We start from the raw sequence: 13,623 nt of genomic DNA, 5'->3' as shown, positions 1-13,623 counted from the left end.
CTTTCTCTTGGCACATTTCTACCTTTCACCCTCCATTTGTGCCTCTTTGAATTCTGCAGCACTAGTGGTCACAGCTGATATCCAGTTAGAGTGCTCAAGAGCCGGGGCTTCCCAGTTCTCAGTGTCTATGTTACAGTTTTTAAAGTTGGCTTTCAGCCCGTCTTTAAATCTCTTTTTCTGTCCACTGACATTACATTTCCCGTTCTTGAGTTGGGAGTATAGTAACAGCTTATGGTAGTAACTGATATAGAAGGGAGGTGAATGAGTGCAAAATAATTTTTTAAATTTCAAATAAATATTTTATTTTGTCCTCTAGTAAAATGGAGAGCTCTACTGTATTATTATTAGCTGCCTTAATTGTTGATCATGTTCACTAACCACAAGAAACCTGATAGATTTTTAATGCTCTGCTTTTCTGAGCCAAGCATATGCCTGAGTTGCCAAACTAGATTTGGCTGATTAATGATCTCCCTTTTAACCAAACAGCCACAATAAAAGAAATAGAGGTATTGTAGGACCTGTGAAGTAACTAAAGATTAAGGAAACGAAGTTGCTATTTGTTAGCAAAAGAGACCACTATTTTGCATAGGTATCAACAGTATTTTATCTTTCAGCCTCCCTACAAGGAAATCATGCAATTTTCAGTCCATTCACATATGTAAATTTAGATGCATAAAAAGGAATAAAAGGGAGGGGGGTGTAGTGCCATGTTTTTTTCTTTTTCTCGACCCATTTTCCTCTTTTATTTTCTTTAAGTAAATATAAGTTAGGAATAAAAAACCTTGATCGATTGATAGATAGATAGATGTGTCGACCTTTCATCAATTGATTTTAGACTGGCAATAATAATAATAATAGTATTCATCACCATCATCATCATCGATGTTGCAATCCCAGGTGACAACAGAATTCGTGACCGCATCTCCGTCTACGAACCCACACGCTCACTCCGGTCATCTGGGGAGGCCCTGCTCGTGATCCCACCCGCGTCGCAAGCGCGTTTGGTGGGGACGCGAGACAGGGCCTTTTCTGTGGCGGCCCCCCAACTTTGGAACGCCCTCCCAAAAGATCTCAGACAGGCCCCTACTTTGGCAGTTTTCAGAAAGAATTTAAAAACTTGGCTGTTCCGATGTGCCTTTTCAGATTAGGAATCCCCATCATCAAGTCCTAGAAGCACTTTAGTAGAATTAAGATCGCTGCACACTGCACTTATTTTATAATCCTACATTCCTCCTGCCACTTCAGCATTTTTAATTCCTGTACCCACTGCTCTGGCCGGCCCGGTTTTAAAGTGTCCTGATGTATTGTTACTGTTATTGTTTATTTTGCTTAACTGTTTTGATTTGCTTCTGGTATTGCTGTTGTATTATGTTCTGTTGTATTGTGTTTTGGGCTTCGGCCTGTGTGAGCCGCATCGAGTCCTACGGGAGATGCTAGCGGGGTACAAATAAAGTTAATAATAATAATAATAATAAATAATAATAATAATAATTGACGAGAAGCAACTGGAAAAGCTTACACGACATGAAGAGTTAAAGCTAGAACTGCAAAGACTCTGACACAAGGCAGTAAAGGTGGTCCCAGTGGTGATTGGCACACTGGGTGCAGTGTCTAGAAACCTTGGCCAGCACTTAAAAACAATTGGTGCTGACAAAATTACCATCTGTTAGCTGCAAAAGGCCACCCTACATCACACATCCCTAGACACTTGTCCAACATGTGATCAAATAGAAAAGTCAGCATAGTGATCTTGTTCGCTGTGTACTCATCTTGTTATGTATCAAATGATAACAACAACAACAACTTTATTTGTATCCCTCCACCATCTCCCCGAAGAGACTCGGGGTAGCTCACAGAAAGCACTCAGTAATGCAACAATCTACAAAATAAAGCCAAATGCATAGATATACATGGATAACAAAATAAGTTTACATAGCAAATTACATAAAACAACATATAAAATCCCCACTAATTTAAAAATTCAGTAAAACACAGTAACGGCTGCGGATATAAGCAAGTTGTATATAATATCGGCCCCATAAAGTGCTGACGTGAAGCAAATCACTAGGTCCTTGAGCTTAATAATAAAAATACTCATCATGGTTAAATCATGCTTGTTTTAAAAGCCATGTTTTAAAGTGTTTTAACTTGCTTCTTAAGGTGACTGCCTCACTCTGCCTAATTGCAGAGACAGTCCTGTATCTACTGAAATGTTATTGTGGAAACATCATCCCTAAATATGTGCTGGGGAGTCTCAGATTTTCTAGTGTGTCCCCTATATATTCCTGCATATGGTTAATGGTTTCCCATATTTATCCCATCAAATGCCAGCCATATATTGTATTTTCAGAAATGAATTAAGTGTAAATACCAATGTGCTATTTTGGAAGTTAAACACAAGCATGTAGCAAATAAACCCAACATCTTGGGTCTCTAAAGCAGATTTTACATCCAGATGTGTTGAACTGCAAGTCGCAGCATCCCCAGCAAGCACAGCATTGTGGGAGTTGGAACTCCTCAGATCTGAAGCCAATACCAGGCTACCAAAGGCTGCCCTCAGCCAACTTCTATCCTTGGCCAAATGCTCAAAATGCAAATAACAGAGATAACATTGAAGCTCTATGGTGAAGTTGCAAAACAGCCGAGGAAGGATTGCTTTCAAGGTTCTGAAACAGAAAGAATGACAACAAGGAACACCATCAAGGTTGCTGAAAGAGTATATTTGCACAACACACGAAGTTAAAAGATAATACTTTTTAAAAATGTACAAACAACATTAGTAAAAGAAAAACTGAACAATGACTAGTGTGAAAGGGACTTGGAAGTTTTGTCAGAAGAGTAAAGAACAATTGCAGTTTTATTTCTTGAGGAAATAAAAGTAGCTGGGAATGTTATGGTTTCCTCAGAGAGCTCAAGGGTTACCATTTTGAATTACAGTTCCCTAAATTCCCCAGTTAGGCAGTAAGTTAGCTGGGAAATTCTGATAGATCGCAATGTAATTTTATTCTGCTTTGGCAGTAACAATGCTAGATGTCAACCACAAGGATAAAGTATTCAAAGGCACACACAACATGGTTACTTTTCCCACATTACACATTTTCTGCAGAAAACCCCAATGTATCCATGGGGTTTCCCACAGCAATCATTAACAAGTCCCATTATCCAGTTGACATTATTTGCTAATACATACCATGTGAAATCAAGTTGATGCAGTCATACAGCAGCTGTTGGCTGCGGTTGCTGAAGAAGGGCAGATGTTGTTCCACAGAAAATGTTGGTTTTAGGATTGTGTGGATTCAGCAGTGGTTCTCAACCTGTGGGTCTCCAGATGTTTTGGCCTTCAACTCCCAGAAATCCTAACAGCTGGTAAACTGGCTGGGATTTCTGGGAATCGTAGGTCAAAACACCTGGGGACCGACAGGTTGAGAACCACTTAGTTGCTCATTGTTGTTAAAGTTCTCAACTTGAAAACTGTGTTTGTTTAAAAATGGATTTTGTGGCCAGTATGGGATTCACAGCTTTTGGCTATCCCGAGGGATTCTAGACCCTGGAGACTTGAAAGTTACTTTTCAAAACCTTTTCAGGCTTTAAACGGCAATTGGTTTGTGTTTTTATAACTGGTTAAAAATACCAAGCTAACTGTCCAGAGCAATGACTCCTATCTGGGAAGTACAGCACTTCTGTGATCCTTGTTGACCAAAATTGAGAGGCATATTGCCTCTGACTGTTGTTGTTATGTGCTGCTATTGTTTCTGACTTACTGTGGGATTTTCTTGGCAAGATTTCTTTAGTCTGAGAGAGCGTGACTCACTTATGCTTACCCCAGTGGGTTTCCATGGATCAAATCCTGGTCTCCTCAGTATGTGGTATAATGGCTTAAATTCAGCTCTCAAACCACTATGCACCATGATGTTACTGGAGGCAAAAGATAGCTATGAATCTGTTCCTGCTTTTAAAGTGACCCAAGTTGGTGCCCATTGCTACATATAGAAATAATAAATTATGTAGCTTGATTATCTACTATGTGAAGAGGGATTTGTTTTTCTTGCACTATAATATTTAATACCTTGAATTATCTTTGTAGGTCACCATGGAATAGCTTTGTCCAGGTCAGGCATGGGCAAACTTGGGCCCTCTAGGTGTTTTGGACTTCAACTCCCACTGTTCCTAACAGTCTCAGGCCCCTTCCTTTCCCCCCTCAGCCACTTAAGTGCTGAGGGGGGAAAGGAAAGGACCTGAGGCTGTTAGGAATGGTTGGAGTTGAAGTCCAAAGATCTTGAGGGCCCAAGTTGGCCCATGCCTGGTCTAGAAAACAGAATCAGGCTGGTGACTCTAATGCCAAGGTAATGTGTCCATTCTGGGGCTTATTCTGAACATCAAACATTTCTAGTGTGTTGAACCTAGTCTGGAAATAGGTTGAGCACCTAGGATAGCTATCCAAGTTCAAATTAAAACCCAAAGCATATTCACACTACATTTAACCTCACCCTGTCATGACATATGCATACCCGCCTGACTCTTCCACCAGTATTTGTTGTGTGGTCATCTCTGACTACTCCATATTCATCTAAAGCCTGAATGGAGAGCTGACCATACTAGAGTTCTGAGAAGTAATGATAGACTACAAAACCATCAAATCTCCAACCAGGATGGTCTTTTCTAAACTGGCTCAGGATTCTGGGAGTTACAGCCCAAAATAGTTTCCCAATCTCTGGTCTATATGGTTTTAGATCGTTCCACAAAGGTAACACTCTTGGGAACACAATCTCGGAAGGAGTGGAAGAACCTCTGCAATAGCAAATAACTTTTGCTGAATGCTGAGTGTCAGAGCTGGACAAGTGCACAGACGCTAGGAATGGAGTCAGGAAATATCGTTCACCTTTTACAGATGGAGCCAGGAGATATGGTCCCACTCTAACTTTCATGGAATACCCAGGAATGATGTTTCTGCTCTCCCTTTTAATATTGAAAGTGAGGGAAAATGGCTGCTCATTCCAACATACTTCATAAGGCAGTTATTTGGATAGTTGTTTGGATGGGCACAATAACTAATATGTGGAGGAAAGCTACAGATATTCTAGGTAACACTGAAGCCATTATACTAATATTGATTGGAAATCTAGGGGATTTGAGTTACTGTGCACTAAAATCATTTCATGTTCTAATTCATTTCTGCAGTCAACCAGAAAAATTTCAAGTTGACACAAACATTACATAGAATAGGTTGGGAACAGAATTTGAGGGCGTTTTTAGATGCTAATGGTTTCAGTTCCCAGAAGGAGTGAACTGTAGATATAATTATTTATTACACTTGCCTGGATGATGGTGTCCAGATAATGATCATTACGGATATTAACCAGAATTTATATTATTAACAATTACCATATTAAACTTGGGCTACAGATCATAGAATCATAGAGTTGGAAGAGATCTTGTGGACTATCCAGTCCAACCCCTGCCAAGAAGAAGGAAAATCACATTCAAAGCACCCCTGACAGATGGCCATCCAGTCTCTGTTTAAAAGTCTTCAAAAAAGGAACCCCCACCACACTCTGGGGCAGAGAGTTCCACTGCTGAACAGCTCTGACACTTAGTACGTTCTTCCTCATATTCAGGTGGAATCTCCTTTCCTGTAGTTTGAAGCCATTGTTCCGCATCCTAGTATCCAGGGCAACAGAAAACAAGCCTGCTCCCTCCTCCCTATGACATCCCCTCACATATTTATACATGGCCCCCATCATGTCCCCTCTCAGCCTTCTCTTCTGCATGCTAACCATGCAGAATTTATATTATTAACAATTACCATATTAAACTTGGGCTACAGATCCTCTCCCACTTGGTGTTTGCTCCACATGAACTCCCACAGTCCCCCAAGAGTTGTAGTCTGACATGCAAATTGAAAAATACCGGTCTATGCAAATGTACATGACACTGATTTCCTTCTTATTTCTAATTTTGCCCCATGCTTATTATCTTCCTTTCATTGCCACATAACACAAAGCCATAGACTCTTCAGTATTTTCACTGGTTGCATCTTCATTTCTTTAGCCCCAACCTTTGCATTCACCATGAGATAGTTTATTGCCTGCATGTGTTGCATTCCCTTTGTAGGTTAATCTGAAGCTGAAGTGAAATATTCTTTCAACATTTCACTTTCTGAAACTCCTTGAATATTTTGAAAACATACTGAAGGCCAAGCAAAGATATTTTGGCACCAGCCAAGGAGCAGCGAACGCTCCCCCAAGGAAGTTGCATTGTACCCAAGGCCAGACAAATTATTTTGGAATCGTAGGCATTAAATTCCAGAAGCATGTCTCTTTCTCTATGGCTATAAAATACAACCTCAATAATAAACAAAATAGTTATTGTCTACATCGGGCCATTCAGAACCCTAGTAGCACAGGATCCAAAGCTTGCCTGTGGATTTGCTTTTTAATAAAAATATTAAATTCATTCATTAAAAGTTTTAAACATAGATATTTTAGTAAACATTTAAATTTTCATTAAAGTCCAAATACAATCTTAACCTACATTAAAATGTGTAGTTACAAATTCCAAAGCACTTCATTTTTGTGTACTTTCTCTTAAGATTTCACTGGAAATTAAGGGGGGAAATGCCTGAAATTTGGCTCTGTGTTCCAGAGTGATTTATCTCTGCTTTTTGTTTTCCAAAAGCATTGAGTTTAATGTGTTTGAAGCACTGCCAGAATCCTCAATCCAGGAAATCAGTGTGATAAGTCCTAAATCACCCAGTTTTCCCTATTCCCTTTCCTTTCCAGCAGTCATTATCCCCAGTACTAGCAGAGTTTAAATGGCATTGTTGAATAAGTTTTGTACTGTATTTTGTCTTGAATTGTATTTTTAACATTTCAAGTTAATGGGCTTACTTATAGGTTTGATTTTTTTATCCCACCTTTCTCCTACCGTAGAGACCTAAGGCAAATAACAATGAATACAAAACAATGCTAATTAAATACAACACAAAGATATTAACATATAAGCATAGAATTTAAGAAAACAGATAAACAATTTATACTGTCAGATTAAAAATATTGAGATGCATTATAACTTTATGCCAACCTTAATATCCCAACCACACTGCAGATAATTGTTTTTGCTTGCCAATAAAAGATGAGATGGGACATAACTATCCTAGCATTTCTAGAGAAGGACTTCCAAAAAGTCTAGTGACAGTGACTGAGATGGTCTTCTCTCTTATTCCCACCAAACTTGTAGACTTGTAGACCAATGGTTCTTAACCTGTGGGCCGTAGACCACCAGTGGGCCACGAGGATGAAAATCTGGTTTGCAAGCTTCCTTCCTCTTTATTTATTTTATTTCTGTTCCTTTTGCGCCGCCTGCCACTCCTTCCCTGTTGCTGACCATGGCATATGTTCCGTATCAGAAACTAGAACAGATGTGGTCCATACAATGCAATTTTCTGAATCAGCACCCCAAATGGAATCTAAAGTTGACCAAAAACTGATTCGTAACCCCCTTTGGTACTAATATTGGAGAGTGGCCCCTGGTCAAAATGGTCCATGATCAAAAAGGAGGTTGGGAACAACTTCTGTAGACTATGCAGAAAGACAGGGGACAATTCTTCATGCTAATCTGAACCCAAGGGCACATCTAAATTGTAGAATCAATGCAGTTTGACACCACTTCAAGTGCCATAGCTTAATGCTATAGATTCCTAGGAATTGGAGTCTGGTGAGACTCAGGCTATCTTTGTCAGAGAAGGATAAAGACTTTGTAAAACTAAATCTCTCATGAAACCATAGTGTTGAGTCATGGCAGTTAAAGTGGTGTGAAACTGAATTGTAGATGTGCTCCAAAACGTCAGTTTAATTTTTTTCTGGATTTTGATAAGTTTTGATGAGGTTTGAGGTTTCAAAGAAAAGGAACATTATAGATCAGGCATGGGCAAACTTTGGTCCTCCAAGTGTTTTGGACTTCAGCTCCTACAATTCCTAGCAGCCTACCACCTGTTAGGAATTGTGGGAATTGATGTCCAAAACTCCTGGAGGGCTGAAGTTTGCCCATGCCTGTTATACACATTTTACAATGTTTTGGGGTTGTTAAACCTTTCTACATTCAGTGGGGGGGGGGGGGGGTGTACAGAAGTGTAACAATGAGGAAACAACATGAAGGCATTCTGTTTCATTAGAATTTTGGCCTCCCCCCAATAGCATTTTCTTCCAGCTTTTTAGCATTCCAGATATTTAACATTGCTCACACCAAAAACTTTTACATACTAGCTGTGTTTGCATTCCTCCTCCTCTCCTTTAGATTCTTAAAGTGTAAAATGTTGCGTCAGAAGTCATGCCCCATATTTATTATAAACATTCAAATTGGCTGCCATTTTGATACCTGGCTTGAGTAAAATAACATTTTCTGTGATGTTTGGAAATTCTAATATGATAGACTCCTTTAGATCATCTAAATTGTTTATGAGACATTATTTTTGGTACATTCTGTTTTTCTAAATATGCGGCAAAAGTTTTAAGTTACTGTAAAGCTAGTCCTTTTGACGAGCAATTCTATTTCCTGTAGTTGTCTGAAGTTAATCTGTCTGATTCAAATTAAACTCCAATTCATCCTCACTTGGCAGTTATAAAACAGATCTTTTAGGTTACTTTTTTAAAAGTTACTACGAACTCAAATGAATTGTGAAGTTCTATACTCATTCATAAAGACTGAATCCAGCAGGTACTCATTTACTAAAGCAGTTGAGCTGTTTTTCCACTCCGTTTTCTTATCTCTTGCCACAAGGTCAGCTCCTGGAATTTGCACTGATATTATGTTTTGAATATCTACCAGAAGTTCTCATGTATCCCAGACCTTGTGTCTGTCACAAGCAGTGGCGCTCAGAGCTGTGCGCCATGCCAGCGATAAAGCCATTCACATATTTGGGCTGGGCCTAAAATAGGGTTTGATGTAAGATCGTACTTAAAACACTTATTAAAATCACGTTATGCAATAATTCTCATAATTCCACATGCTTTCATGAGGCCCAGTATATCAGTTGTCAGACATATACCTAAGTACAATGGGGGAAATTAAAGAGAGGAGGAGAAAGAATAATATACACACAGACACACTACATTTCCCCCAAAATTGGAACGAAAGGAGGCTTAAACACTTTAAAACTGAAATGGACGACATGGTTTTTGTTTTATTTCTTTCATATGTGCTTGTGTTAATTAGACTATATGTTGAATTAAGAACATTTTAAAAAGAAAAGAAGAGTTTACTTTTTTTTCTTTATAAACAGTCAGTTCCTGAAAACTTGTAGTTTTTCACCTGTGGCCAGACAGTTTGGAGAGCTGTATCCCTGCCCTTGATGAGGCTAGTGAGTGATACATTTCACTCTCACATTACACTTCCACTAAGGAACTCACTGGCAAGGCCAACTAACTGGTGGCTTCATTGGTAGTGCAAATGGTCAAGCTTTTCAAAGACAAGTCCGTTTGCTTCAAGCTTGGTGGAGGACTTGCTGATCCAACTCTGCACACCATAGCTTGGAGTTTTCCCAGGTAGGCAGAGGTGCCCCTTGCAGATGTTCCAGGAGAGCATAGAAAGGGAAAAGAAGGCAAAAATAGATCTCAAAAAGCCATTGAATCACAAAATTTGCTCTCACCTCTCTGAATTTGCCATTTCCATCTCTTGGTTGATAAGTCATGCTTGGGGGTCACATGATTGCTGCTCCTTTGTTTGAGATAAAGGATGTAGAGTCATGTGGCATCTCTCTTATTGACCTTCTCAATAGACTAACACCTGGTATCAACTATTGTTATTTCGAAGACAACTAGCCTGTTGGTTTGGAGGAGGTTCTTGGGTTTCACCCGTAAAGGTCCAGTTGGCGCTTGCAGAGTTGGCCAAGGGAGCCAGTCTGACTTTACTAGAAAGGGAATTTCAGAGCTTAGGAGAAGCCACTGGGGAAGCCTTCTCCCATGTTCCCACCAGAGATGCTTGTGAAGGTGACAGGGCTGATCAGTATTAAGCCCTTCTCTGAAGATCTCAACACTAGATTCAGAATGAGGACTGAGTATTAATCAGACCCACGTTGCATTAATCAGTTTGCACTTTAACAACAACAACAACAACAGGCTTTATTTATATCCCGCTCCCTCTCCCTGAAAAGACTCAGGCAGTTTTAAAATGTGAGCAATATTATGACAGCAGTAGTGTGTGTGTGGTTGAATTGTCTAGTGGCCTCATGAATTTCATAGAGTTTTCTTAGGCAAGTAATACTAAAAGGTGGTTTACCTTTTCCTTGCTGGCTGATAATGCAGTAGTCCTTTGTATCCACTGGGATTTAGTTCCAAAACCCCTCATGGATGCCGAAAGCCATGAAGGCTCAAGTTCAATTGCATACAATGGCACAGTAAAATGAAACCATTGGTGGTTGAATCTGTGAATACAGAGGACTGCACAATCTTCTTAGCATTGTGGGTCAAAATTAGCACTTAAATTGAAAAAGGACACTGTTTATTCAGATAAACAGAACTAAAGCCCTTGACTTAACAGCTTCGTGCTGGAATTTCTCTTAAAGTTCCTTTTTTCCCAGGATGGTAAAATGTATATTGTCTCACAATGATGGGTATTATAGCTTTCTTTTTGTTTGTAAATCCAAACATTTGATAATAAATTTTAAAAACCTCCATAACAGAGATTCACAGTATATGACTCTTAAAAAGGGGGAGGGAACATTTGTAGGAAAGACACTAAAAGGTGAAATGTGAAGCTCTGGATATTTTAATTCAGTTGCAATAATGATTTCTTATTTGAAAATACTAAAATATTTGAAGCCACTGTATAATCTCATGATCTTGCACTGCTCTTCTTCAGAAAGATCCACCAGACGCTTATAGAAGTGACTATCCAATCCATTTTTTAAAATAATGAGATAAATTCAAGAACATTTCAACTTTCATCCTGGGAAATGGCTTATTTGGCAGAAATCCAGACTGTTAAGTTGACAAGTGTTTTCATTTTGTGTAAAATAAATGAATCAGAAGATACAATTTCCACCTAAAGTATAGTGGGTGATTTCTGTGGCCAGATGAGAGGAGTTTTTAGAAGTTTCTCTGTTATTTTTATTGTTTGGTGCTTCTAAAAATGTCAAATTTTAAAATATTTCTTGGTTTAAAAAAATTACAACTTTAAGGATTTAGCATTTAAAATATTTCCAGTAGAGTCTCATTTATCCAACATAAATGGGCCGGCAAAAAGTTGGATAAGCGAAAATGTTAGATAATAAGGAGGGAAAAAGGAAAAGCCTATTAAACGTCAATTTTATTATGATTTTACAAATTATGCACCAAAATATTATGTTTTACAACAAATTGAGAGAGAAAGCAATTCAGTACATGGTAATGTTATGTAGTAATTACTGTATTTACAAATTGAGCACCAAAACTTCGCAAACAGTTGTGCATCTGGGCGGGAGGCAGACTGTGTTGGATAATGCAGAGCATTGGATGACCAAAGGTTGGATAAGTGAGACTCTACTGTAATTTACATCCTGATTTCCTCCCGACAGAGCACCTGGGTGTGTTGTAGGGCTGGCAACAGCAAATCTAGAAAAGGTTTCACTCACACTTCCTTCTTTCAACAAAATTCATAGATATTTACTTGCTTTGATAAGTTAGATGGTGGATGCTGGGGACAATGGCAACTTCTGTCATGAGTGGTGACAGCCTTTCTTCAAGAGCTTTTCTTTCTCTGAAATGTGTTTTCAATGACAAAAAAGTCTGGGTTTTTGAACTGTTTGTTTTCCCCAATTTTGTTAAAGGTGGTGTCTTCAGCAATGTCCACTAGGGGAGAGAACGCCAGTCCGGAGACTAATTCCCTCAAGTATTCTGGTCAAGAAGAGCTTTATCCGGGTGTCAGCCTGAGCTCCACCGCAGAAGTGACGGCCTCAGTGAGACAGGAGTCTTCCTGGTGTGCTATCGCTCTTGCATGAATTGGTGACAAGTAAATGGCATTGGAGACTTGCACTGGGCAGCAGCCATCTACACTTGTGTGGTGCATTTTTCTCCTTTCAAGCAGTCCAAGAAGTGATGACAAATGAGGACAGGAACATTCATTGCCCTCAACGTATCTGTGCCTTGATTCTAGAAATGTTTACTCCCAGTGGTCTCTGTGTGATTGTCCAGCTCCTCAGCTATGCAAGAGACTCGAAGGAGCCTGAACCACTTATGTTCAATCGACAAAGGAGTGCCTATCTGCACTATTGATAGATCCTCACCACAACTACCAGTACTGCCTTGTGTAATTGTGGATGGTGTATTTGTTTCACTCCCACTCACCCAACATCCAGGATCTGACTGGTATTGACATGGTTTTGTAGACAAATTAGGCTAAGCTTGCATTCTAAAGGATAACGCAACACAGAAGAGCTAAATGACTGTGCAACTTGTTCCAGTATGCAGATCTTGGACTTCATGGTTCGATGTGATCTCCTCTCACAGCTCAGTGTTCCAGCAAGTGCCTTCTGCTCACCACATGGCCTTATTGTTTCTCAGTAGCTTTTCTCAAGTGGAATTCCAATAAAGGCCAATGAAGGAAATCACATTCGGTACACCTCTCTCAAGTTAGAACATGCTAATGAGAACATACTATAAAATACATGTGTTTTTGGTGTTGACATATACTGTGATGGAGGAGGATAAATGTTTTTACGTTGTGACTGAACAGTCAGAATTTGTAAACAGGGTAGCATTCAGAATTTCGCCCCCCTTCCATTGATACAATAATTTTGGTTTTTATATAAGTGCAATTTGTGTTGCAGCAATCAGTGTTAAATCATAAGCAGAAGATTTAACAGCAGTTTTTATATGAATGAATGGAATGAATGTAAACCTTTTAACTTAATGGTACGTAAATAATTTAATAGAGAAAAGTTAACCAGGCATCCTGATAGGGTTTTTTTTTATTGCATCAAAATGTTCTACTTCTGTGTTTCTGATTTTTAAAACAAAACTTCCAAGAACAAATGTTTTCTCAGGAAAAAAATAATGACCCTTGTTGTCTATCTGGTCATAAGCTTTATATAGAAGTCATCCCCACTCTCTTGCCACTGAATAAAATATGTGCTAGAAAAAGTATCAATTGCAGTGAAACTTGACTACCTAGTGGATAAATGTGTAAATACTCCAACAGAATTGTGAGGCATCTTTAAAAAGTTAGGATGTAGTCTGTAAAATGTAACCAAGCCATATCTAGGTTGGTTGACATTGAAACAATAACAACAATGGGATGTCTTGTCATTTGGACAGTTGTCTTCGTGGGAGGTTTCAAAATAAAAGGGTTATGTGTTCTTTCTGTACAATGTGATTTCTCTTTAGTACATTACAAAATAGATTGCTATTCCTTGAGCATATCTACATGCTAGTTTGCAAAGGAATTGGGTAAACAAAAAAGAATATTCAGATTTCTTTCCCTCAGTCAACAACACAAAGATAGGAATTATCAGTGATAGTATAGCAGTAAGTAAAGGTTTTCCCTGGCATTAAGTCTAGTCGTGTCCGACTCTGGGTGTGGTGCTCATCTCCATTTCTAAGCCTAAGAGCTGGTGTTGTCCACAGACACCTCCAAGGTCATGTGGCCACCATG

The 13,623-nt window shown here is 39.1% G+C and overlaps 1 protein-coding gene across 1 annotated transcript in view; it reads left to right on the top strand.

Annotated features, from left to right (window-relative positions):
- The window catches only part of GATA6 (GATA binding protein 6), a 50,579-nt gene extending 37,240 nt beyond the window's left edge, over positions 1 to 13,339 (top strand). Inside the window, exon 7 of the mRNA XM_060775159.2 lies at positions 11,801 to 13,339. Within this exon, the coding sequence (XP_060631142.2) occupies positions 11,801 to 11,971 (171 nt within the window). The 3' untranslated portion in view covers positions 11,972 to 13,339. The remainder of the gene's footprint in view (positions 1 to 11,800) is intronic.
- The last annotated feature ends 284 nt before the right edge of the window (positions 13,340 to 13,623 follow it).

This window comes from Anolis sagrei, chromosome 4 (assembly GCF_037176765.1).
Source record: "Anolis sagrei isolate rAnoSag1 chromosome 4, rAnoSag1.mat, whole genome shotgun sequence".
Classification (NCBI taxonomy): Eukaryota; Metazoa; Chordata; class Lepidosauria; order Squamata; family Dactyloidae; genus Anolis; species Anolis sagrei.
The sequence above is the reverse complement of the archived record's forward strand: the minus strand, read 5'-3'. Positions and strand labels throughout refer to the sequence as shown.